Here is a 26,981-nt window from a genome sequence, read left to right as displayed (position 1 = left end):
ATCTATGTAGAATAGTTCTGTGGTACTCACTGAATATTATGCGTAATAGGGGAGAGTTAAAATGGATGTCAGATAACATTTAAGATATTCAAATGAGAAACTGGAGAAGGAAAAAAAGGCAGGATTGTATTAGTCTCATTTTGCAGACTTCCTCTTAATTCCTTTCACGTAATTCAGGAGATTGGTAAGGGAAAGCTATACAGGAAATTTTAGAGTACTGAGGTTATGAAAATGCAGGCAGATTCTTCAGGCACAAAGGGGGAAAAGAAACAATGGTTCATGCAGGAACTAGAGTGGCGAGGGGCTGTCAAGCATTCTCCAGAGAGCAATTCCAAACACTTCGGTTAGGCGACTGCCTGGAGTAGTTAACTGCAGGCACCTCACTCTAACTTCGACACCGAGATGGGATGGCCGCTCTGTTGCCATTAACAGACGATGCAGTTAGAGGTCTGAATACGGAACTTGGAGGGAAAGTTCTCTTTCTCCCTGGTTTATCTTTTGGGGAAGTAAATTCGGAAAAACATCACATAGCTGGGACAATGAAAGAAGGAGTGGGTCCACTTCGTAAGATGTTGCTGGAAAGCAATTACAGTATAGGTATAAATTAAACTGAGAAACATTTCTATGCTGAAGGGGGAACACCTGACTGAGAGGAGTAGGACAAGAAGGGCAGGACGCTTGTGAGAAACGGGACAGCTGACAAACTGGGAAAGAGAGAACGAGGAAGTAACATCTAGAAAAAACATGAGTAATATGGAAACAACAAAAATCAAAGAAGAAAAAACACAAGCTGCCTTTATGCTGGACATAATAGTATCTTTCTATTAGATGAGGCCCATATTTCATTAAAAGAAAAGAAACAGACACGTCTGTCACTATGTCAAAAGATGAATAAAACAGGAAGACAAGAAATTTCTATTAGAGAAATGCAATTTAGGTTATGAATTTTCACCAAGAAAATGATTTTGCTAGTGTTGGAAGTAAGTGGGATGTATTGCTAAAAAACAACATATTGTGAATGGGATCACGGAAAGGAAACCAAAGGTGGAAATTTTTCTAAGGGACAGTGGAAAATATGGTCAAGTCTTAGATATGTGAGAAACAGAAATCGTAGTGTTTGGGAATTCCTTTCAGAGATGGAGATCAAAAAGGTAAGCTAAGGATGACATTGCTTCTGGAGACCTAAAAAAAACCCCCAAACACCACCCTGCCCAACTAGAACAACCAACTACACTACTCGCATATTTATGCTATCTATGATAAATCAGGAGAACTTTAGCTTCGCTAGGAAATGCAAAAACTTACACAAATTAAAACGGCAAATCAAACTTCAGAGTAATGTCTAGGTTTTCCAGGCTAAAACTTTATTAGCAGGAACGCTGTAAAGACTTAATATGTTAACATTTTTTGGAAACAAGTTAAAGATATAGAAGAATTTCAGCTGTTGACTTCAGTAATAAATATAGAGTATGTCTCTTTAGAAGGTGTTTAATCATACCTAATATTATACACTTAATATCCAATATACTTATACCTGCAAATTCCGGAGTTAAGACTTTGTAAAAATTGTATTGCTTTCTCTAGGATAACTTAAATACCTAGATGTCATCTTTGGCACCTTTGCTTTTCCAATTCATATCTCACTTATTCAATCAAGTTTATTATAACTATTTTTTTTTTCTGCAGAAAGACACTGCAAGAGAATTGCCACTATTCGACCCCCAAGCAATGTTCTCAGAATCCAAAAAGAAACACGATCAACTCTTAACTACAGATCATCCAGTATCATTGCAAGAAACTGGTTCTGACATCACTAGTCCTTCTATATCTATTATATTTAGGTTTGCATTTACTGACGAAACATACCACTACAGTATAGCTATACTTGTACTTCTGCTACTGATATTACTTTCCTTGTATTTTCTTTGATGTCGCTGTTTCACTGTCTTCAGTGTAAGTGCAGTGGTGTTCCCATCACGCAGTTTTTTCTCAAAGTTTCTTCGTTGAAGATTTCAGTGTCAGTGGCTTGGAAAATATTTTTTTAAATAATACTGTCAAAACATATCTTTTAAAGGCAAGTTCACTTAAACTTTCCAAATCTGCACTCAATAGTTATGTATGCACTGAAGTATTTGTACAAGGCTGTTTTGTGTTATGAATGTTGGGATTTTTTTTTTTTCCCTTGAAACTGGACCTTTGCTACAGCAACATAAAAAAAGTATCATGAAATACAATGTGGCGTGATATTTAATTATTCTAACACTAGTATGTTGATAACTGGATAATCTTTATACTGTTTCAGAAAACCTTCAATTAAATACTGATGGATTAAGTGCATGGCAATTTAAAGTTTTCCTCTCTCTATTCCAATGCGTAAAGGGAAGATAGTAGCCACAAATTCTATTTTACAACTGACTTTGTTACAGTGTTTGCCTTTATCTAAGCTACTACACGCTGTTTAGTTCAATCACTCATTTTCATTAGATTTCCTTACCTTATTACAATATGGACATTCACCAAAGATGACATTAAAACTCTGTCTGCTAGAAGGAAGACCTTGTAGCCACTGCAACACAAGTAAGTGGATTAAAATTCACAGTTGTTTCGTATCAAATTTAAGAACGACCTATTACCAGGGTTTTTTCCAAACAGTTCATTTGATCATCATCTGACATGGTGCATGTCAAGTCAGAGTCTGTATAACCACAAAGTGAGGCAGGTTCCCTTCCACAGGGAGCTTATTTATGATTTGTGGCTTAGAAGACAAGAGGAAGCACAGTCACTGTTGTAGCACTCCTTAAAGGACTTTGCTTCATCTGAAATTTAAGTGGGCAATGCTTATTTTCTAGAATCTGTGACTTAATGAGCAAGTTCATCCCATTAATTACTTTACCTCATACAGGCAAGCCTGGTGAAAAGGTTGTCCACATCGGGGATCATCGCACACTTGATCTGGAGTAGTGCCATCGAGTCGATAGGCATAGCAGATGCCACAGTCCTTAGCAAAATCCTTAAAACACAACATTTTTTAGCTTACAGTACAACTGCAAGGAAGAAACAGGGCTGGTAACACAGAAAACACGTTCATCTATGTGTCTTTGCTTTTGCATTTTTTGTTACTTACAATTACTAAATATTTTGCCTTCCATATAATATATGTTTACCCCATTATGGTATGAAGAGTGAGATTAGTTGCCAGATGTACAAGACTTTGCTAGGTTATATTTTATCCTCTCACTGAATTTCGTCTAGTTTGACAAGCATTTTCATACTTGTGGGCCCCACTGTTTCTTTTTTATTCAACACAATGATTTGTCATTACGTTTGGACATGAGACACAAGACCTCACAGTCAGTTATTAATTTAAAAATTTCACAAGTGAAAGCAAAGCTAGTAATCCAGTGTTACGGCATTGTCAAAAATTAATTCCAAGTTTGTTTGAAATGCACCAGTATTTGGATGGCCTCTCGTCCCCTCTAAGCAGCTCTGCCTAATTAGAACTTAAGTCATCAACATCCATAACAGAATGTTTGGATTTTCCACATCTCATTATCCCTTTTAATAGTGAAGCCTGTTATTAATCGCCTTACTGCTATGAAGGCCACAGGAAAGTGTGCACCTCTAATCAAAGGTTAACAAGCTCTGACAATTGTTGCTTTAAGTTCAGAAGTCCTTATGACAATATATTAATCCAATTACCTCTCTTCTAAGTCTCTTATTTTTGCTGGCAGTTATAAAGTGACCATTTAAATTTTTCTTATTCAGAAATAACGACTGATCATTAACAAAAAGCAACTTACACTTTTTTCTAACACAGCACGAGATGGAAAATCAATTTCTAAGAGGTCTTTCAAGTTTTGTAATAAACTGATTTCTGGATCCCTGCAGGTGGGGGAGAGGGAGAAAAAAGTCAACACTAGGAATGGTAAATACCATTTCAGTTTCAAACCTGTATTATAGAAGATGCTTACCATAAGTGCATATTGTTGTTCAGCTTAATTCTCAAAGGGTTAACCACTGCAAACAATGTACATAAATAATTACATCATCTTTAGGATCCCCTTCACTCCCCCACCCAATTTAACCTCTTGTATTTCCGCACGGAAGGGGAAGGCATGGGTTGGGTTTTTCTAATTATTTAAGGTACGTAAGTCAATGACTGCTCTGAGTTTTCAATTTTGGGAATTCATTACACTAATATTTTAAATATCATACTGTTTGAAGATATGCTCGTAGTTATCTTAAAAAGTTGGTAAAAAGCTGTGGGACACAGAGTAAGACTTAAATATTTCCAAACACTATTAGGACATACATAGTAAGTTTAATTTTCTTTTTAAAAAAGAAAATTACATTAAAATATACACACAATTGGATAATCATCTGTAGGACACACTAAACTGTGCTAGGAAAGCACTGGAAAAAAGTGTCACTCACAGAGCAAAACAGCATGCTGTGGATTTAGGCTGTTAAAAACCCCAGCGTCTACTCTGTAAAACTCTCCTACACACATATTCGGCTTAATTCCTGGCTCTGCTTAAGTAAAGTTTACCCCAGGAGTCTGACATAGCTTACACTAGTACCTGCTCACTGGAGATCAGATTCTAGAAAAGAAACGAGTGTATGTCTGCTGCCTTACCGTGATCTGCTCCAAGAAAGTAACACTCGGGGAGCATGTTTGGGTGCCGAGGATCTACCTCTATGTTCACTGAGACATTGTTCCCTACAATGAGAAAGCAAGTCAGTCATAGGGGAAGCTTTTCTTTGCAGTCCAGTATTTGAAAACGGAAACATTAGCCTTGTTTTAAAAGCAGTTTTTAACTGGTTAATTCAGGCTGGTTTTCATTACTACAAATCATAAAAAAGTTGGTAAGTATCCAAATTAATTGTATAAAATATCAGTATATATTAAATATTTAAATTTCAATGGACTGTAATTAAAAATAGCAACTGACTAAATAAAACTGCCAGTATTCCATTTCTTATAGACTAGTCTTAACCTTAACACTTAGACTTATTTCTGAATAATCAAACTCAAGCTAGATGACATGATCCATTTGAAATCTTGGTGAAATTTTAAAGGTAGTAGAGTATTTATCAATTCCTCATCATCTTTCACAGTCAAAAAGAGAAGCATAAAGACAATATTAAGCAGTAAAAGCCAGCCCTCTCCACAGCATACTCCTGGACTGAGCAAACAATGGCATATTTTTGAAATAGCAAATATTTTTCTTTTACAAGATACGCCGTCATCCTCATAAGGTCTGCTATTCATAAGGAGTAAGCAGCTCAAAAATGTTTTGGATCCGGGTTAAAACCTCACAGCAAATTCTCTTTTAAATAAAAACAGGTGAAACCCAACATTTTTTGTAATTAAGAGGTATGTTAGGCTTACCCTCCTTGAAGAAATTTGAATGAACGAAATCAAAGTTTAGTCATAACCGACGATTGTCTGTGACCAACAACAAAGGGCTCAAAGCCTCGTACTGCCCTCCGTTATCTAACGTGAGGCGCTTTCTGGGGCTTTTCTTTCCTTTTCATTGGTCTGTGTCGAAGTACAGCAGAACCAAGATAAAGCCACCCTGACTGCACACGCAAAAAAGAAGCAGCGTTGCCCGACCCATGTCATTTTAGCCGGTTGCTGAACTTTTTCTGTCCTTCCTGGCCCTCCCTCCGCCCCCAGTGAAGCAGCCTCAGCACCCCCCCTAGCTCCTTTCGTTCTTCACCTTGCAGGCAATCAGTCTTTCCGCAGGTTTTGGGGACAACTTAGGTCTACTTTGGTCCATTGTTGGTTCTCGGATTTCAATAATACGCAATTGATATTTTGGATTTAAGATAAAAATCAGAGCTCTTCTTTCAAAGATAACATTTCCCCCCGTATTTCTAACCTTTGACAACAGCTGCAAGTTTCTCCTTTGCAATTACAAGACTCCTCATCCTATATATATTAAGAACTTAAAATGCCAGACATCAGCATATGAATTAAGGTACTTTTTCAGATGGTTAACACTGTAAGCCTCTAATTTCCTCTTATTTCTTTATCCTTTCCACCTGCCTCTTTTAACGCCCTTTTCTCCCTTTTGACTGCACTCTAATATTCCTTTCACTCTTCCAGGACAGGATCAATCTAAAGTAATAGTCTGTTAAAAAATCTGGAATTTGTGAATAAGGGCTTCATCTAAGCTGCTTTTTTAGAAATACTGATTTTTCTAGCGTTATCATGCAAGTCCTCAGTTTTTGACAGTTACATGTTCATAATTTACAAATACACACTATTTTCCTGCAGAAACTTTCATTTTATGTAACACCATGAAGTTGTAATTAATTTCCTAAACAGGTTCAATATTCTGTGGAAGTTTGTTTTTTTTAATACACAAAGTAAGGGAGTTGCATCTTGGTGGTTTTAAGTGCTACCTTTCATTTTCCTAACTCTGCAAGCACCATCTGATTAGACAAGCAAAGCAAAACAGCACCCCGAGTTTTACTTCTCAAACCCACTGTATTCCTTCGAATCTTTTCGTACCTATCGCAATTCTTCTTGTTGTAGCACTGCGTGTGGGATTTTCTGGCTCAAGCACCCATGTCTTCCCATCAATTTCATCCATGGCATCCCAGAACTCTTTCAGCGATTCTAATGCTGCCAGGAACTGATTATAAATGTCTATTAAGGAGTTCTAAGAAAAGAAGAAATTTAAACAAATTTCACATAGTTTCCACCTAAAGCCATATAGAATATTTAAAAAACAAACTGTAGGTAATTTAAGAAGTGTTAAAATCTAGCATGTATGCAATTGTATCACAGTGGCATAAAACGTTGAACCTCACAGGTTTATTTGTTGAAACAACACAAGTAAAGAATAGCTGTATCCGGAGTGCAAATAAGTACTCTAATCCTGGTAGTTCTAACATGCTGTGATATACGTACATCATGCCTGGATTTGATAGTGTTTTATACTCCTTTTCAGAAAACTTTTCTGAAAACTGGTAACAACTATTAATTTGCATTGTAACTTGCAACAAACGACTGTAAAATTAAAGTAAAAATCATCATTAGCTACTATTAAACTTCTAACATTCTGATATTTTGTCTCTACTTCAGCTGAGCAATGCGGCAGTGGTACCAAATATAAATACACAGAAATACCCACATAACTAAAGTAGCTTATTTATTTTTAAAAGACTGTAAGAAATATAGCCTAACAATGTCATAATTATCTCAAAATTAAGCAATATAAAACCAGGTACTTAACATTAGATTTCAAGCCATGTAAATATGGTAAGAGAAGGAGAAACCGTCTAATAATCAGAGGATTACACTCAAGGGATTTCAATATTTGAGAGTGGATTAGATGGAATCAGAAAAATCTTTCATTATACAGGACTATACGGGAACAGCAATGCAAAAGAAGTCTTTTGAAAATCATCACTGAGCACAAAAGTAACTATTTCTACAGGGAAAGACTTCTTCAAGTAGAAAAAATGCTCGGCAGATGCCCAGAGGGTACGAAACATGAGTTTAGGGAACCGAAAGGAGGTGAAGAACGCAGGAGGAGAGAGTTCTGTCTGGAGTAATACCCCTTAGGGGTTTTGAGCCTGATGTCGGATGGAATCAGTGGAGGCATTGGGAAGCATCGTGAACAGACCAGAAGGAGAACAAGGAGCAGTCAGAACGTGGCTTCATGGGGAGAGATGAAGCTACGACAGGAAAAACGTGAAAGTGTCAAGAAACTAGACACAGGCGGCAGTGAAGGGAGATCAAGGGTGGGGGGACATGTTTGGAGATAGGCTCTTCCCAGACAACTTGTTTTCTTAAATTGTTTGGTAGTGGGAAACTCAAGAGTAGAAAAAGAGGAATCATTTGGGAGCACCAAAGGCTATTTTGAAATCGTTTACACAGAACACAACTGAACAGTTAAATGCATGAGTAAAAAGCAGGAAGGATAGGAGAGAACCAACAAGACTTCTTCAACTCGGATAGAGAGACAGTAAAGTACATTTTGAAAAACAAAAAAGATGTAACAAGGGCCAGATTTCAGATATCTTCTGGCGTGGGAATAAGTTCTTGGGGTCAAAGCAAAAAAGCAAATTACATGTTCAGTTCTTAAAGAGGTATTTTTCTGTAAATAACACAAAATATACATGGAATGGTTTCCTTTAATCTTTAGTAATTGTGTTCTTCCTTTCTCACCTGGACAAAAAGAAGCAAATTATATGAACATTCTCAGATGAAGAAATATGATTTTTAGATATATTAAGTTTTTGTATTTTATGCATATGTATTTTAGAACGAAATGGTGTAGCTTAGAAATAAAATGCTACATTTTTTCCTGCTGTTACTAAATTATATTAAAGTAGGAAAGCACTTAAGCAGAAAATGTGAATACTGCCAATCTCAAAATGTAACGCTTATTATCTTTAAAAGCATTTTGTTACTTTTGTAATACCTGAAGTGATATAATAGTGTCAGTCACTTAACCACATCTTAGAGTATAATATCTTCATCTTAAGTACTATTATTTCCAGTATTTTAATAATTTTCACACAGTCCTGAAATGTGATCTTTTGTGCTCTGATGACACTTAAATTAATAGCATAATTTTCTGGTACTTGCAACAGTTGCTTTCCATTTTGATTTTTTACATTTTTCTATATCACATACAGATAAATCCTCTAATAATCATTTTTATCTTTATCTTCCGGGAATTCAAAGGGTTTCACTAGAAAAAAGAAACATCAAGGGATTATAACCCACAGATAAGTTTTAAAATCCAATTAATTTTAATACTAATTGTAATTTTTCAATGATGTTCCTTAAAAAGGTAGTTAAATCTTTTTTTTTAATGCACTGTTCATTTGATCTTATTTGCATGCTTCATTGATGTTGCCAGCTGTCTCCTGCTATATACATAAATGCATCTATAGCTATTTAAATACATCACATGCTTGTCATGCAAACCATGAAAACTATAACATTCCTTTTTATTTGATTAAACAACTAATTTTTCGTCATTGCCCAAGACTTTTAGAAAAGACTGCTATCATGCTTTTTTTTTTTGTCTACGCTACACCAAGATAGCCGTTAATAATGTCAAACAGCACAAACTCTTTGTTTCATGGTCACCTTTGTACAAATGCATTAGAATTTGTATGAAATATGTCAAATATTCTTTGGAAAATAAGACATTCATGACATTCAGGATATCATCACTGGCTGCCCTGACTCTAAAACCCACTAGCAAAACCAAACTGGTTACTCCATCCTCTATCTGTTAGGTTTCCATGCTCATCAGGCAAAACATCCATTATCAAAACAAAGAACATCGCGGCAGTTTAATCTTTCACAACAACTTAAAACAAAATGAAGATTTTTTTATTTTAATGTCTAATATAAACCTTGCATTTTATTTCTAACTACTGAGGATACTGACATCAGCTGCATGCGAACAGTGATGACTAGCCAGCAGAGGTAAGGAAACACTAGCGCTAGAATAGTCACAAAACCTTGATGCAGTTTTTTGCACAAGTGGGTATCACAGTCTTTTCTAACTTGATCACACACTACTTTTCCTGCCCCCCGTGGGATCGTGGACATCTATTCCACTGGCTGGAAAGTGATCCTTCTGCAGCTGTGCTCCCTGATCCCCAGGCTGACCGGGCATTACTACAGTCAGTGCAGAAGGCACGAGTGAGGGTGTGGTCCAAGCCGGAACACTGCGCGTGATTCTGACCAGACCTGCTCAAGTACAGCAACCATAGCTGGGACAAAGAAGTCTCTGAGATGAGGATTGGAAAGTCCACCGTGAGATAAGGTCAAAAAAGTTTTACTGGTTTAGACTGGCAAAACAGCCTAAGAGAAGTGCTTATTAACTACTGTTACCTACACTATGGTAGCTGTACCAAGATACCGAGAGCTAGGGCCGGTTGAAGGACCCATCAAATGTGAATTCATACAAAATCAGCAGCTGGAGCCGCCTTCTCTCCATTACAGGTCCTGAGAAAGCCTGACAGTCCCAGGACACCTCCTTACTTTCAAGGGGGAGCTTGGTAAGTTTTTGACAGAGATACGCTGCACGATTTAATGGTCCCATTCCCTTCAGCTCTCTATAATGACCACCACAGCAACTGAGCAGCCCAAAAACATTACTGAGTTTATCATCAAAACGCATTTTCAGATTAGATTACCTCATTCTGAGTTTTCATATAGAAAAATAAGAGACTGAGAAAATGTTAGTTTGGAATACTCAGCTTGAGAACCCTTCATCTGGCTTTAAGAGGACTCTTTTTATCAGAGCACCACCTCCCGTGACCATAGCCATAGCTTTAAACACTCAATACTTCTCCAGATTTTTCAAATTTCAAGTTGTGAGTGTAGAAAACAAAGAATACAATTAGTGATGACTTGTGAAAAGGCACTATAAGTGACTCTTAGCACAGACAGTTTTCTCTCTCAGCAAAGCATATATTCATATATTTGGCTCTATGAAGCAAAAATCTGATTATATACTGATACAAGCTATACCAACACAGTCCTTTGGACTGAACAGCAATTTAATGTTAATTTGGAGGGCCGTGATTCTGTGATCTTAACTTCTGAAAACAGGTGTTTATAGAGACTGGGTTAATGTGGTTATTTTACAAGAAAACAGACGTGTAAATGTATCAACTCTGGTAATTCCCCAGCAGTTTTAGAAAACTTTGACCCAAATGGTACTTTTCTGCTATCAGACTATATGTATCCTCCATTCATTTCAACAACTGGTAGGAGACGAAGCACTTACTTTGGTCAGTGAAAATCAGATATTCTGGACCTATCTGTGTCTGAGGGGAACATACCTTCTCTTCTACCAGGAGTCTCGTGTAGCTTTGCAACATTTTTGTTCCCATTCCTATCCTCTGCACTCTAATCTCCATCTCATCACTGGTAGTTCCTCATGCCAATTCTTTCCTTCTTTTTTTAATTTATTCCAATTTAAACACTTGCCCAACTTCACCCCTATCACCCATATACTGTTTCCTTCAAATAAAGGAATAAGAAGGAATGGAAAAAAAGTCACTCTACTCTTGGTTCTTACTTCTAGAGCTATAGAGGCTGGGAAGAATAAAGAGAAAGTGACTCTTTTTATCAGAGCACCACCTCCCGTGACCATAGCCATAGCTTTAAACACTCAATACTTCTCCATGAAGCCTTTCAGAAACTTTTAAGAAGTGTTATATGCCTATATTCTGCCAAACTTCAAACACCTGCTCCAAATCCTGGGTGAACTAAATATTAATCAAATGGTAATAAGAATGTTCTAATTAAGGTAACTACAGCACAATTTATTAAAATTTATTTTTTAAAAAAAGATAAAAATGTGATCTTTATCCTAAGATTTTTTTGCTAAAATTCTTCCTAACACAAAATTTGCTTATCCAAAATTAAAAGCCTCCTAATGGAAAGGTAAAGTAGCCTAAACTATAGGTGCTGTTACCTGCTTGCCCTTTATGAATTCATAGATAGAATACAATTTAATAAAGTGAACAGTTGTTGGATAGAAAAGGGATCACCTGTATCACCTAAATAATTTATGATTCCTTATATTTGTTTGGAAACTGTTTCTCACGAAGAGTAGTTTAACAATTTCCCCCCTCCTTAGGCACAAATCAAACTGAGACCCAACACTCTGAAATCTTTATGAAGTGTCTTGTCAACCATCTCTATTTTTTGTATTTATAGATGCATATAAAGCTGGTGTCTGTGAAGCTCCTTTGCTAGGAAAAAGCACAATTATGATGCATTTTATTATGTTTTCATCAAAATAACTGAAGAATAATCTTATTCATACCACTATATCTTCTGAATCTTGTGTTACTGTTTCATTGTTGGCTAGCTGCATGACCTCATTAGTCATTAATTTCCACTCTCATGACCTTCATGTAGCCAACCAGGTGAGCAGTGGTCAGTATAGAAACAATACCCTGATGTGAGGGCAGCAGAATATAGATGCACTGAAACTGCAGAACCATGCTTACAGCGTATGCTAAAATGTGGAGACAGCATATTTATCTGGTTATTTAGAAAAAGAATATAACTGAAATAAGTAGATGTTCTTGCACTTGTCATTGAGAAGCACTCTGCATTTATTTGGCACTTATAACAGTAGCAGCAGCAGCAGCATTGCCCTTGGTGCTGATTTCTTACTACTCTAAAATGTCTCCTCTGAGCCAGAATACACTGGCTGTTGCTGATCATGCTGTGAGACACCTGCACTGGCTACTAGGCTTGTCATGACGCACAAAACCCTACCATCTTCAGCTTGACATTGTGCAAGTTATAATTATTCATCCAAATGAATATGTCAGAGCAGCAGCAGCAGACCTCTCATCAGAGCAAAAGAAAAATACATCAAAACATTATCAACCCAGCAGGAAGACAGGGACCATAAGGAAAATTACCCATTTTTAATATGGATGCCATAAAGCCATGTCTATTATTATACGGAGGGGGGGAAGGAAAAAAAAAAAAAAAAAAAAGAAAAAACCAACCACCCAACAACCCCTCAAGTTTAAAGTCCATGAGCACTGAAAAGAATCTGAAATAGACAACAGCACACACAGGGGGGTGGGAAAAAAAAAATCAATTACCTGAAATCTATTTATATTTTCTTTCACAGGAGTTTATATTCTAATAATGCAATTGCATAATTTTAGTTAAGCCTTGTCAGTTTTTATATTAAAGATGACCAACAAATACTAAAATTTAAGACCTATCAGTATGAAAACTTCATGTTATTTTACTAGAAAATAGGTATAGTATGTTCTTTTTCCCTTTTAGGAACGAAAATTTTCAACTACTTGAGGACCTGCTAAATTCTGCTATCAGTGGTGTTTCAGCATTATCTAAACTTAACCCACATCTTACCACGGCATGAAGATTGCTCACTGCAGTAATTACCATGCATTTTGAAAATAAACACAATTTACACAATTACTACATGCATTGTTTTCCAGAAGTGTGAGGTTCATGTCAGCCAAACAGATAAGGTCAATTTTCAAAAAACACTGTACAACTAAAGCATTTCTATCAGCACAATGCACGGGTTGCTGGTATTTGGTTCAGTATTATAGCAGGCTATCTGCAGCTAGAATTAGTATCTCATGATTTCAAAACAGGGTCTTCAGCTACATACAAACATTTATTGGTCATGTTTTCAAAGAGTCCGTAGGTAATTCTAACTGTAAAAAGATTTCAAGATCTCAAGCGTTAGAATGTCATATTTTTAACATTAGATTTTTACTTGGTTGTAGTGTCAATATTAATACATTCGCTCCCATCTTTAACTTGTCAAAGGCGGCTGCTTCATACCATGTTTTTCAAGAACATTTTATTAAAACATAAGTCCAGCTAGTAGCTTTAAAATTACTAATAGTAAACACAGAGAAGCAATGACTGTCAAGGATATTTGAAATGTTGTTAGTTTGAGGCAACATAAATTGCAAGGCTATAAAATTAATAAAATATACTATTAAAAGTATGTATAAAGTTCGAGATTAGAAACAGTACTCAAAATCCTGCCTGTAGTATATGGAATCCAGTATAATTTAAGGGAAAAACAATATCTGTTTAAATTGTTCCAAACCATACCAGAAAATCAAAACCTAAAAATACAAGTGAAACTAAATATATTTTTCATTTGCAGTGGTCCATTCTTGCAGTTATTTCCTCAAGTTCTCATATTAGATGGTCTGAGGTGACACACAAACCTTGAGCTTTGCAGTCAAAATTATATGCCCATCTTAAAATCATTCTGAGCAACCTTTCAGCCATGTTCCCTATGTAAATTTAGTACCATAAAGACAGGCTTTATTGATGGGTAGAAATCCTCGCGAGAGTTAGAATTATGAAATGCAATCATTTATGTAAAATCTATTTTCCTGAATTAAATGAAATTAAACATCAACTATTTTCTAGAGATAATTCAAATTAACTTACATCTAAGTGGTCACATTTAAATCCATTTAATCAAATACACATGCTCTATTAAGGAAAAAAGATACATGAAATAATGCAAGAGAGACTAAAAAAAGACAATGGCTTTTGGTTCTTTATATTAACAATATCAGTTAAACTATGAAATCAGAATTCTATTAAGTACTTTCCTGTTGTTCTTTTGATTGTAGCTGAAAAAGTTTTATTATGTTACGAAAACTATATAGGATAACAAACTGGGGGACCACCAGTCTGTCAACTTTAGAGGGTGCTTCTTTTCTATAAGACAATCATTTCTCGTACATATATTTTCCCAATATCATTCCTAAAGATATTTCAGCCGTATGAACAGCGTAAGAAAAAAACCAGCCAGTATGAGTGCAAAGCATACACCATGCAAGGTATATCTATATGGCAAGGAAAATATTTATTTAAAACACTATCATAAGGAACATGGAGTTCGGTATTTTTACATTTACATAAGCACATATAAAAGTAAAATGCACGCAGGGAAAAAAGCTGGAGTTAAAAAATAAAGTCCAACCGCTCATTACCACCTATATGTTGCATACGTATCTCAGTTTTTAAAAAAAGATGCATAATACAGCAGTTTACCTGTGGCATCCAGGAAATTGCAAATTGAACAGGAAAATCCACAAGGCAATCCGGTGGTTCTGTTGGATACTGAGGGAGGGAAGGAAAATACAGTTTTCTTTTTTTTAAGTGATTTAAAGTCAGACTGATACTCAGCTGCCAAATTTGATAACGAAATATGAGCACTTCAAGCATCTTGAGAACTTGGCTCTTAGAGGAAACAGTATGTAAAGCATTTTCAGAAATAGTTATGAATGTTAATTATCATTTAAAGAAGAAAGCTACATGTAAACAGTTTTTATATATCAGTTTTTAGTAAAGGCAGGAGAATCACAGTTTTCCCTGTTCAGTGTTCACAAAGACACATTAAAAAAGAACTTAAGACAAAAAACATCAAATAGTTAAAAAAAATTTCTCCTCAATTGCCTGTACTGGATAGGAAATTAAAAAAAAAAAACAAAAAAACCCACGACCCTTTCATGAGTCAAGAACTAATTTTCATCTAAACTAGAATATTTGCTCTGATTGGCAACATTTTTTGTTTTGAAACTGAAAGTAATCAGAGTAAGTACCTAACTATTTAGAAAGAGATAAATGAACATACACCGAAAATTAAAACAACTCCCCGCCCCCAGCCCCAAATTAAAAGGTATCAGTGAGGAAAAATAAAAATAGCTGTATTAAGAAAACTGAAGCTATAAAAGGTTTGATAACTCCAAAAATAACCACTGACTATTCATTACACTAGTAAATCTGTTGCTGTTCAGCATCCAAGATGAAATCTGTGGAAAAAAGCTGGTATTTTCTGAAAAATAATGTAGCAAAGGGAAGAAACATCTAATTACAAATAAACTGTATCCTTTCTAAGAGCACCTGTCCAAAATTTTATTCACCTGAGAAGTTGCCTCTTTTAGTCCTATGCAACCTTTTAAATTCTACCAATGAAGTACGCAGCAGTTTTATAGAAATTGTATTAGTATTGCATCAACTGCCAACACAAGAAAATGTTACAGAGAATCTTATTTGGGGAGACATATGAAAAAACCTCCCAGCTTCCTCACAGAATTAAAGAGGGTTAAGACAAAGAGGCAAAGTTTAGCTGTGCTGCTTCCCATAACCATTCTCCATCCAAAGTAAACCTCTAGACACAGACACTGTCCTTATTTATCAGACATCTGGCAATCAATTTATCAGAATTTTTTAAATGTGTCTTTATTTTATGTAATTTTTACTGTAATTCTACAGTAATTAGTTTCCAATTGTTCTCTATGGCAAAGAGCAAAAAAGAGACACAGCTTCCCTAGAGCACCCATTTTTCATCGCTTTGATTTTAATAATAATCTAGTGGATTTATGGATTTCACAGGAATTTGTTTAAACTTGCTTTTTAATTTGCCTTCATTTGTGGTTTCTGTTAGGTATCCACTTTCTGAAGGCAACTCCTACAACTTGAATATCTTGTGCTTTACCATTTTATCAAGCTGGCGGCAGACAAGTCAAATAACAGTGACAGAGCAAGAGAAGCAAAACAACTAATGTGGGCAGGAGGCGGTTACAACTTAGAAATGTATATCCACAAAAGCTGTTACAGTTTCTTTTATTGTAGTGTTACTGCTTTTGTATTGTAGGCATTGTAGTGGTAGTGTTTTTGTATTGTCGATTTTTTTTTTTTCTATGCTTGCATAGAAATAAACTTGTTTTCAATGTATAAAAGTATGCCTAGAACAAACTAAGTCAGAGCAATTTTTCCGTAGGATTGGTTTTAGGACTACCTCATTTAAATCCCAGCAGCACTAGCCAATTACTTTCTTGGTAAGTAAATTCATTTTATGCAGTCTTTTGTAGGGTGCCTTTGAACAAGTGCTTGCAAACAGATTCTACTAACTTTATATTACTTAAAAAAAAACAAACCAAAAAACCTACAGCACTTTCTCTGTTTTCTTTTTTTGACATTTTTAGTCAAATTTTCTTTAAGAGCACAATATTGTACTGTGCACCAGGTAATTGCCAAGAACTATGCAACAATCATTCTGTACATACTGTTTTTAGACCTTGCAGAGTGAAATCCTATATAAAATAAGGTGAGTAATTCCCCAGGAGATGGTATTTTAAAATGCTATACCAAAGCATATCAATATGTTATTACAGTTACATACAAATGTATATGTCAGAAATCATCCTATTATTCTTTAGAACAATTTAAGCAACTGTTAAACAAAATATTTATATTGTATTTTTGAGCACACAGCTAACTTTATCTAGAAAAGGTATTTTCATAACCTTGCCAAATCATTCAGATAATTACCAAAGCATCTTGATTACTACACGGCATGCAAATTCTTGCAGTGGCCTATTTGAATTCTTGGGATCTGAAATGGCAAGCACCCAACCCACTTCTCATGCAATACAAAACGAAATCTGATAAATAAAACCCAATGTATTTGGTTTTATACTTGCAAAGATGCATGCTGTGTTTTCAGAAAACTTCTCTAGTCATTTATTCAAATTGTGAATGGATAAACATTTCTGGACCAGGCATTTTCAACCAAATAAACTGGAAAACTACTTCACAAAATGTAATCTGAGCATTAAACAATACACTCTCCCATGCGGTCTAAGCCTAATCATTTACAAAAGTCAAAATTGTGTAGCACATGATTTGGCTAACATACCAAACTATGATATGACCATTCTCAATTCCTCCAGGTTTAAATTGATCGCCCCAGGTTTCCTAGACACTTTACAAATGCAGTTTATAGAGAGCAAGTGCTTTGAAAGGACAGTTCCTAACACAAAGCACATTAAGACAAGGATAACAGGTGGAAACATTTGACAACGCATTAAAGAAAAGTCCTCAAAACACATCCAAACCGTTAAGAATGACAGCAAAGGAATATTTAGGGAATTGTCTCAATATACATGATAACCTTATGAAAAAGAATTTCCTAAATCACTTATTGAAGAGTTTCTTCCTGAAAACATTGTCGGCAGGCTTATAAACTCATTTCACTGTATGGCATCCATGAGGACAAGGCTGAACAAACCCGTCTGCCAGAATACAGACAAGAGCCAGCAATATATGCTGGGGAGGAGAGGTTTAGCTCACATACTAACCTTAATCAAAGAAAGAACATAACAAAAATAAGCATACTCTTATTAAAGCAGGTTATCAAAAGAAATCCCTTCAAAAGACACTTCAGCAAAGTCTTTTCAAATGTATTAGATATGTATATGAAGGAAAATCAAATCCCCATGTCACCAAAACTATGTTTCACATATAAATTTTCTCCTGTGTTTAATGTTTAAATGCCAGACATGGTTTAAAAAGGACAAGCAATTGATCCTTCATCATAACAATCACTTGCGGGGGGGGAAGGGGGAGGAGTGGGAAAGATTGATGATTACTTACAACAGACAAGTTGGATAATCTAGTCTCTTTATTACACTATATCCACCGTGTTAGACGGTGCTTTCTTCTGCTATTGGGAGTTTCAACCTCAGATATTTTATTACTTTAAAGAAAATGCACAAGTTTTTACACAAACAGAAAACAGTAATCTCAATTCCCCTTACAGGACAGCGATAAGTTAAGGCTAAACAGAAGCAGCCAATGCATAAGTGTAATAGTATTTGACCATGGGTATTGCACTGTTTTTTTTTTTCCTGCACTTTTATATTTCCAAATAGTTAAAATGCTTTTCTTCAGTTGCCATAAAATCAAGCAAAAACTTAGGGGCAACAGGCTGCACTTAATTTCTAGTGTCATACTAAGTATGGGATAGCAGCTACCTTATAAACAATGACAGTACAGTCTGGTTACTCTCCTCGCACATTAAATAGACCATAATTGTACTTCCTGATACATTTTTTCCATCAATGTATTTAATAACAGACTGACTAGCAAATTATTTATGCATTCATTACTCTATGCATGTAGGATCGTTTTACTCTTTTTTTAAAATCCACTTTAGCAACCTGAATTCCCAAACAGTACTTTTTACAGTCCCTTTTTCCCCTCAAGGTAAAATTTGCTTGTCTTATGTAAAACTAAAAAACTCCTGGTATTTAAAGGAATATAGGATGTCTGTGAAGGTGAAATTTAATCTTACAATACTGTGCCCACTTCACCCCTTCAAGATTATTACTGCAGATGATGGACCAAGGATAGTCCCAAACAACAATGTTTAGACACTTATGGATCCACCTTTTCCCCTAAACTGATTTTCTGAAGACAACAGCTATTATCATACAATTGTCACCGTACAGCCTAGATATTCATAGTTTCTGATAAGAGATTTATGCCTTGAAATGAGAAATTCTATGAAGAAACATTGCAATTTGAGTTCAGTTCTAAGTACCAGGAAGAATGTTTCCGCACACGCCATGGATTTGCTTTGCAAGCACTGTCAAAATCAGACTAAAAAGAAATAATTTTTTTAACACAAGAAACCCACTTCTGTGGTCAGTTTTTCATATATCTATAGTTTTAGCAGTAAGACTTGCTAAAGAAGCAACCCGACATCCTCTAATTCTTGTTATATGCATAGTCTCTGGATGGAGTGATAATGCATGAAAGTCCCCCAGATGGCTTTGTCTGTAATCCAGTAAAATAATTGCAAAATCATAAAGTGCTTTTCATGTGATGCACAGTTTCAGACGAAAAGATTCTTACAGATAACCATAATGCAATATTAATTTTAAATATAGTTAAAGTCTGAAAACTCTGCTTCATATAAAAAAATTTCTCAAAAAAGCCCCCACCGTTATCTTGCAAAACAGACATACTAACAAACAAACCAACTCTCTAAAATCCTTATGAATTAAAAAAAATCCATTTATTTCAAGGAAGCCTTAAAATATTTTCTCCCACATAAATTCACCTTTGCATTTAACTTCAGAGTGACGAGATGCTGTCGACCACAAGAGTCTTCAGCTTTTAACTTGATTGTGGTAAAACCAGTATCCACATACACTACTCTGAAAGAGAAAAGAAAACTCTAACAGCATTGTAAGAAGTACAGTTTAAAATGTCTGCAATGTAATAATTAGTTAAATAACCAACCAATAATTATATTGCAGTTATTGGTTATTATAATATAAGAATTAGTCTGTTACAAATATTAATCAGAGGAAGTCCTATATGCCAACCATTTCTGCTGTTCTAGATTTACTGCTGTTAATACACCAGTCTACTGCTTAATGCAGTCATATATCTTTGGGTTATTTACAATGTGTGTCAAGGCTCATACTGTGGTCAGTGAGCACTGTGTTTCAGTTTTCCATCACTGGAACCTTTGACACACACAGCATGTTCCTGTCAGCCTCTACTTATGTACACATTAAACTTCCTGTCAAATCTTTGATCCATTTCTGCAGTTTCTTACTGTATGAGACTTTTATGCTCTTGATTTGCTTTTCTCTTCAATGAAGTTCTCTTTTATTATCAATACTATTATTGTGGAAAACTCAGTGGATATTCATTCATATTCTGAAATTGATTTTCTGCAGAAAATAGTACCCAAACAGGTACACAATGAGTTATTTATGATGATTTGCCTCGTTTCATGACAGTTTTACACAGTATACATGCACCCAAGCAAGTACCAAGTACATACTAAATGTAAATAAGTTTTAAAACTTCTGACATAATCACTGACTCTTCGCTTAAGATGTCATTGATTTGTGCTTCCGACAACAATGAAGACGAATGCAATTGTAAAATACATTGTTCTCTGGAAATGTGTTCCGCTGCATAGCTTCAACAACTGCCAAAAAGGTTAAAACTTCTCCATATATTTACCAATGCACTGGGCATGTGGATATTTTGGCATTTTTACTATATCATTCTTGTGTAAATATAAAAAGCAGTCCAAGATTATTGTACAACTTACCACCTAGACTGATGGAAAGGCCTATCAGAGTTCAAAGAAAGCATTTGCTTGCTGGCCTAAGTAACTCTTTTTTTTTTTTTTTAAACCATTACATACTAGTCCGGTCACTCAAGCCAGCATGCTGGGAAAAATGGTTCTCTTTCAAGTGAAACTGTCAATGGAGTTGTAGAAGCCTGTACAAGAAAAAGTAGACATACACCAAAGGGAAGGAAGTGAAAAGAAGAAAATAAAACGATCTACATAAATGACATAGCCTTAATATGAGGGAACTGAAAAATACAGATAGAAAAAGCACTAGTAAAGAGATATTATTTCCTGTTTAATGCTGATTAACTTTAATGCAACATTAAATAGTCCTACAGATTCCTGGGAGCATTTTGACACTCCTTTTCTCCACAACAGTTGAAAGATATACAAGTCATGATAAAAGTGTCATTCAACTGTAGTCAATTAAACTTGGTTTCTTTAGAAAGAATTAGAGCATTCTTCCTCTACTTGGAAAAAAAATCATTATTTCCGCTTTGTTCCAACTTTACCTCAAAATTATATCACAAAGTTTTATAAAGATAAGAAACTACCTATATCCCACCCCTCCATCTACTGTTGCCTGGGGTTGGGAAATCCTAAATCAGCAGCTAAGGCACAGAATGGTTACTGCAATAAAATATATAGCAGTGTCAAAACCAAAGCACAACTGGTGCCTGCATCAATGCACTGTGAAGTTAGACAGCAAAAGAGAATGGAAAAATTAAAGGGATGCTGTCAAGGTGTTTAGGATTTAAAATTATCTATTCTGACAGTCATCTTGTTTGGACCCTTCACTCTTGAGGTGCCAGAAAGGTATGGATTATTTTAGTTTAAAATTAAACACTTTTGCAGTTCCTTACTCTATATTAGGTGGGAGGGAACAAGATCTAAAAATTATTTTTATTTCTTAGATAACAATGGACATACATATCTCAAATTTTATTTCTGAAATCCTTAAGCGTTCAGTACTTTTACAATTAGTTTAACAACCTGACAGCCTCTAAAATAAACATATATACATGTGTGCAACTATTTATATATTTAAAATATAAATAGATGCACACCACTATATTAAAAATAAGTGACAATATGATTATGTTCAATCGTATTTGTAAAGAGCCTTCGCATTCAGTTTTATTGACAGTGTAAATTAGACAAACTTTTAAAAAAAAATGTAAGCATTTGGAAAAGGTGCTAAGAGCACCAATAATGGCTACCTGTTTAATTATGTATAAAGGGATACATCATAAAGTGATTTTCAAGTTCTGTCCGTTATTCAATTTTTAACATATTTTTAGTTTCAGAATTCATATTTAAAGTAGCTTTTAAAACCAGTTTAAAATGTGATTTTCACTGAGCTTGGAGATAACAGAAAAAAGCTGTAAAAAAATGTAGATCATCACCGCTATGAAGCACCACTACAATCCAGACCAATCTGGAAGTTCTTACAACTTTTATTTAATTTTGACTTCAACAACTAGCCGCTAGTAGAAGACAACTATTCAAGCTAAATAACACAACACCTTTTAAGTATCATTCATTACAAACCATGTACTTAGACATTTTCTAGTAAAACGTTCTCTTCCCTTTCAAACTTTTTCACAAACAGGAACACCAAGGAATAAAAAACTCCTCAGACAAGGGGCATGCAGGGTTGAAGAATGCTTAGAATGAAAATTCATAGCTAGCCTTCCTTCTTCTCCACAGAATGTAAAAACAGTAAACTGCCTCCAAGGAATGAAGGAGGATTCAATTTTCTATTTAGTACAGAAAAAAGGAACCCAGTAGCTTTGTGGCTACCTGTTCTGTAACATCACTCTACCATTCTTCGGATAAGAAGAGATGAAAGGGTCAGTTCCGTAGGACTGAAGAAAGTTGGACAACGCTGTAAAAGTCGTATGAATGTCTTCATATGATTGTATAATCAAATAAGGAATTGTTTACACAGGTCACATTTCAGTTATATAAACCTTTACTCCTCTGTAGGTGCCATCATTTTTTCAGATAGAAAAAAATGGAATGACCATAAAGATGGAAAGCCTCAGTTAAATCTCTGAAGTACTGTAATTCAGCATAACACACATGTGATTGAGAGCACATGACAAGGCAGGATTCCCTTGGAAATGGAGAAGGCAAGAGGAGAAGATACTTTCTATGAAAAAACTTGGCAAGTATCAAGCAGAAATGCATTGAGGCTTGAGAGATCATGACTCACATCAAGGACTTAAGAGATACTAACAACTTTTATGAATCCACATGAGGGTGATAAGGGTCCTACAAATGTTTTATAGTCGATAATTTACCTTCCCAAGACATTGTCATTGAATCAACTAGCGAGATTATGAGATAGTATTAGAAGAGCCTTTCCTATAGCTAATACTACTACATGTGTACTCTCTCTCACCTCAGCTGATTAGGTTTGTGCTGGTATTTTTCCATGTTCTTAAAATGAAGGAAGTATCCTCCTTTGAACTCCTCAGCTGTTAGGACAGCACTTAGCGTTGGAAATTTGGTACAATTTTATAACCTGTTGAACCGTGACTTTTGTGTACAAGTATTTGAATATGAAAGCATATTCACCCTCCCCCACACCTAAATCAGGTCAAAGAATCAAGTTTTCTGTATCACAGGGAAAGTGATTATATCTAATCACAGCAGCCTGCCCATTTGCAATCCTCATTGCTGTTTGTACTTTCAGTGGTTTAGGAAGAAAGAGGTGTAAGATCATTGCAGATAATGTCTTCAATTTGTTTCTGAGAAACTTCACATATTCCTTAGATAAAAGCCATCAGAACACACTAAATTTGTGCCATACCTGAGAGCTTCTTAACTCACTTCAGAGGTAAAGAAACCATAGCCTATTGCTTTGATTCTCTTTCAAACAAAATATCCTTCAGTTTTTCAGTTGGATTTGGATGCAGTCAGCTTCCAGCATGACCCAAAACTCACTAGCAAAAAGTAAATCTAGGGTCCACAACAAGCCAGTTCTTTTCTAAGAAAAATCCTCATAAATAAAGCTGGAGGCTTCTCCAGGTGTGAGCAGTGATTGATCCTTACTGCCAGTACTAAATGCAGGCTTAGTTTTGTGCTGAAAAGACCATACCAGGATGCTTTTAACAAACATGCAAATACACATCACCTGCAACTCAAAATCAGTCTAGGTTAAGAGGCCTTCTTAATAGTTCATTATATTGTTAAAAGCACACTAAAATTAGAGGTGTAACTTACTAGTGTACTTCAAGTCGCTTCTCCGGGTTATTCTCCTTCCAACTCATAGTAAACCAAATATGATCCCCTATGTACAGCCTAGCCCTTTGATTAATAATTGACTTCCCCAACCGAAAAAACCCAATCAAATAGAGACCTTATCTGGAACATAAGTCAATCGAGAGGTGTATGTTTAGTGAATTACATGACTACACCGGACAAAAGCACAGCATAAGTTGCGTGTCTACATGAAGACCATCTTCGCCTAGAAACTGGGTCAAATTCTGCCCTAGAAGCATGATGATAAAACACTGATGTGCTTATTAATAATAAACCACTGGATGTTTTGTATGTACAGCAAGTCAGAAGAAATATCAGTTTGGAGATAAGGTACTAAATTGTATTTCCAAAGTGTATTTTTAGTATATTTAGCTATACACATTTTATATATTTGTATCTTTAAGGTATATTTATTTTATGTCAGTGTCTGTTTTGCTGGCATGGGCTTTTTTTGTTTGTTTGTTTTGGGGATGATTTTGGGTTTTTTTTTCCATTTTGGGACAGCAGGCATGATTTAAAATTTATTTCCCATGTGTTTAGGAAATTTTAACTAATATTCTCAGACCCGAGTCTGAGAAATTTGAATAGAGAATGTCATCAGCAGGCACAACTACATACTTAATAATGGAAACCACTGAAAAGTCTTCAGCTGATTTAACAAGGATGTTTTAAATCTTAAAATAAAAGTGGGCCTTCAAAGCAATTTCCTACTTAATGTTAATCACATGTTATTTATTTATATATAAATCAGGTGAGAAAACTCAAAACTATTCTTAAACCCTTCTTTATTTAATTTAGCAAAATAAACACTTGTTAAAGTTAACTTACTATCCAAGACTAAGGTAAAAGTAGATTTGTCTTGTTGAAAACCACAAACGTAGACCTTTTTTTTTTTAACTTTCATTTTACTGAAACTAAAAAGTAGCTTCTCATTCAAAACTCTTCAACATCCTACAAAATCTTTCATCTTAATCCCTTGAAAGAAGGCACTGTGAGATTAATTGCATATTATTAGTTAAAGACAGCCTTCACACATATTTCCTTAATGCCTCCCTACACAGAAACAACTACCTTCTTCAACCCCATAGAGGTCTCCTGGAGGTTCTAGGGGAAAGGATAGAAATCCGTCCATCCCAGGCTCTCTGCTGGAGCAGTAAAAGACTCAGTATCATAGAACGTGCCAGTGGTGGCACATGTGATGGCAGTTAAAGCCTTTCAAGTAAAAGTCTGCAAAACAGGAAGCTTTGCAGGTTTCTGAAAAATTTCCACATGGAACTTGTGTACTTGATCACAACTGTGTGTTCCTTCAGGTTTCTATAGGAGGTATGAGGAGAACAACCTTGTTTTCCTCTGTAGGAGGATGAAATTAAATTTGTTCTATGAGCTCATCTGAGAGTATATGGGACTGTGAATAGTATAATCTGTTTGCACTCATTCAAGACCCTAATGAGAAGGCACCCAAAGGCAGCTATGTATACATTTCATTCCTCAACGAAGTCAAATATCCTTTCCTAATGTGACATTGTTTCCCATGGTATTAAACCAACCATTTTAGTTGGGGTGAAAAGATTCACTTTTAGTTCTCCTTCCCCCAGAAGACTTGAACTGTCACTTCTTGTTCCACAGATACTCAATTTATAGTACAGCATATACATGAAACCATGTTCTTGGGTGCACTGAACTTCCATCCTCAGGTGACACAGTTTATACTCTCCCTGTGCAGTAACTAACATTTTTCCCGCTTGGAAATGCCCCCCTCCTCCCCCAAACACGGTCTGCTTGCACAGTTTTTGGAGACTAAGGAATGCTTTTCCATAGCCCTCATCTCTGTTTGAACCCATCTGGGTAGCAAAAAATATATGTAAGTTTCTCTCTGTGGGTGTCACAAAGAGCTGGCTGGTTTGAAGTTCTGGATTTACAGCTTTCCAAATTCTCCCCTCCACTCACATATTTTTTTGGTAGATTCACCTTTTTGTGAATTAACTATGTTATTCCTTTGTCTAAAGAGATCCCTTGTGCTATGGGGAGCAAGATAGAACTGTTCTTTAAAAATAATTATTCTAGTTCTAAAAAAAGTATGAACTGTTTTTATGAAAGCATAAAGGTACAGGATGATCAACCAAAAAAAGCTGTACGAAGTAGGGAAAAGGAGGAGAGCTATAAAAGTTGTATTAAATATATTTACTATGCCAATAGTTTATAGGTCAAAGAAGAATTGATTTCTTAGTAGTAGCATCTCACCTTTCAGCTCAGTTATTTGATACTGAAAATATACCTTCAGTTGATACATGTTTGTTGTTTTTTTTTAAATTAAAAACAAAGCAGCAGAGTTTTTAAAGGAAAATCAGTTTCTGAACAGGATAAATAAATAGAACAAGTACATTTGATATGTTCAACTCTCAAATACAAAAAAAGAACAGATATTCTAAAGATAATGTCTGTTAAGAAATAAAATAAACATACTTATTCCAACCCAATATTTCTAGATCTCTGACAAGACAGGAGTAGTATTCTGGCGGCCGTGATATATGCAGGTCTTGTGTATTCTTTAAAGCAATTTCCTGTTTAAAAGAACATTAAAAACATCATTAAGAGAGATTTCAATATTTTTGCATCTATTTAGTCATGTGATTTTTGCAATTCATTCAAAAATATTAAGCTTATGTAAAATTAACTGTACACTGCATTTGTTTTGTTATAGCCTCCAGCTAAAGCAGACAAAGAAGCTGTTTGGTAAATTACTTCAGATACTGGTAATGAAAACATCTGCAATTTAAAAAAAAATCCACAGATGTTGACAACATAGTCTTCAGATGCAAATATCAAATGTGCCTCTTTTTCAGCTAATAAATTTGAAGTCAAGCATCTTGACTGAAAGAACATTTCAAAAGAAGGTTCTATTAAGCCCACAGCTGTCTCCTGGGCTCCGCAACCACAAAAGATGACACATATATGAAATCCCCCATATTATTTTTAAGTAGCTATACACAACTTTATATAGCAATTAAAAAAAAAAAAAAAAAATCAATTTCAACATCATAGGATCCCAGAGAGTAAGTTTTGGTACAGACACTCATCAAGTATGTCATAATGCCTCAAAAAGAAATTTTTATCAAAAAGGTAATGCCACGTTACAGAGAAAAACAAAACCAAACCACACGTTCCACATTCATGTTGTTCTTTAAAAGTATACTTTTTTCTTTATTCCTTAAAGTATTCTTTAAATAAATATTTTTT

General features: G+C 35.3%; 2 protein-coding genes across 2 annotated transcripts in view; one reads left to right on the top strand and one right to left on the bottom strand.

The window, feature by feature from the left end:
- Positions 1 to 1,929, top strand: part of VRK2 (vaccinia related kinase 2) — a 46,368-nt gene extending 44,439 nt beyond the window's left edge. Inside the window, exon 13 of the mRNA XM_009586392.1 lies at positions 1,687 to 1,929. Coding sequence (XP_009584687.1) covers positions 1,687 to 1,929 — 243 coding nt within the window. The remainder of the gene's footprint in view (positions 1 to 1,686) is intronic.
- Positions 1,845 to 26,305, bottom strand: FANCL (Fanconi anemia, complementation group L; the record flags this gene model as incomplete). Its single annotated transcript, XM_009586393.1, has 10 exons — positions 1,845 to 2,025; positions 2,495 to 2,566; positions 2,894 to 3,010; positions 3,801 to 3,882; positions 3,972 to 4,017; positions 4,637 to 4,720; positions 6,521 to 6,671; positions 14,582 to 14,650; positions 19,440 to 19,536; positions 26,208 to 26,305. Coding segments are annotated over 10 exons (852 nt in total), but the record flags the coding sequence as incomplete, so codon positions are not given.
- Between the last annotated feature and the right edge of the window lie 676 nt (positions 26,306 to 26,981).

The sequence above is a fragment of the Fulmarus glacialis genome, unplaced genomic scaffold (assembly GCF_000690835.1).
Source record: "Fulmarus glacialis isolate BGI_N327 unplaced genomic scaffold, ASM69083v1 scaffold5351, whole genome shotgun sequence".
NCBI classification, from domain to species: domain Eukaryota; kingdom Metazoa; phylum Chordata; class Aves; order Procellariiformes; family Procellariidae; genus Fulmarus; species Fulmarus glacialis.
This window is presented reverse-complemented; position numbering and strand designations above follow the sequence as displayed.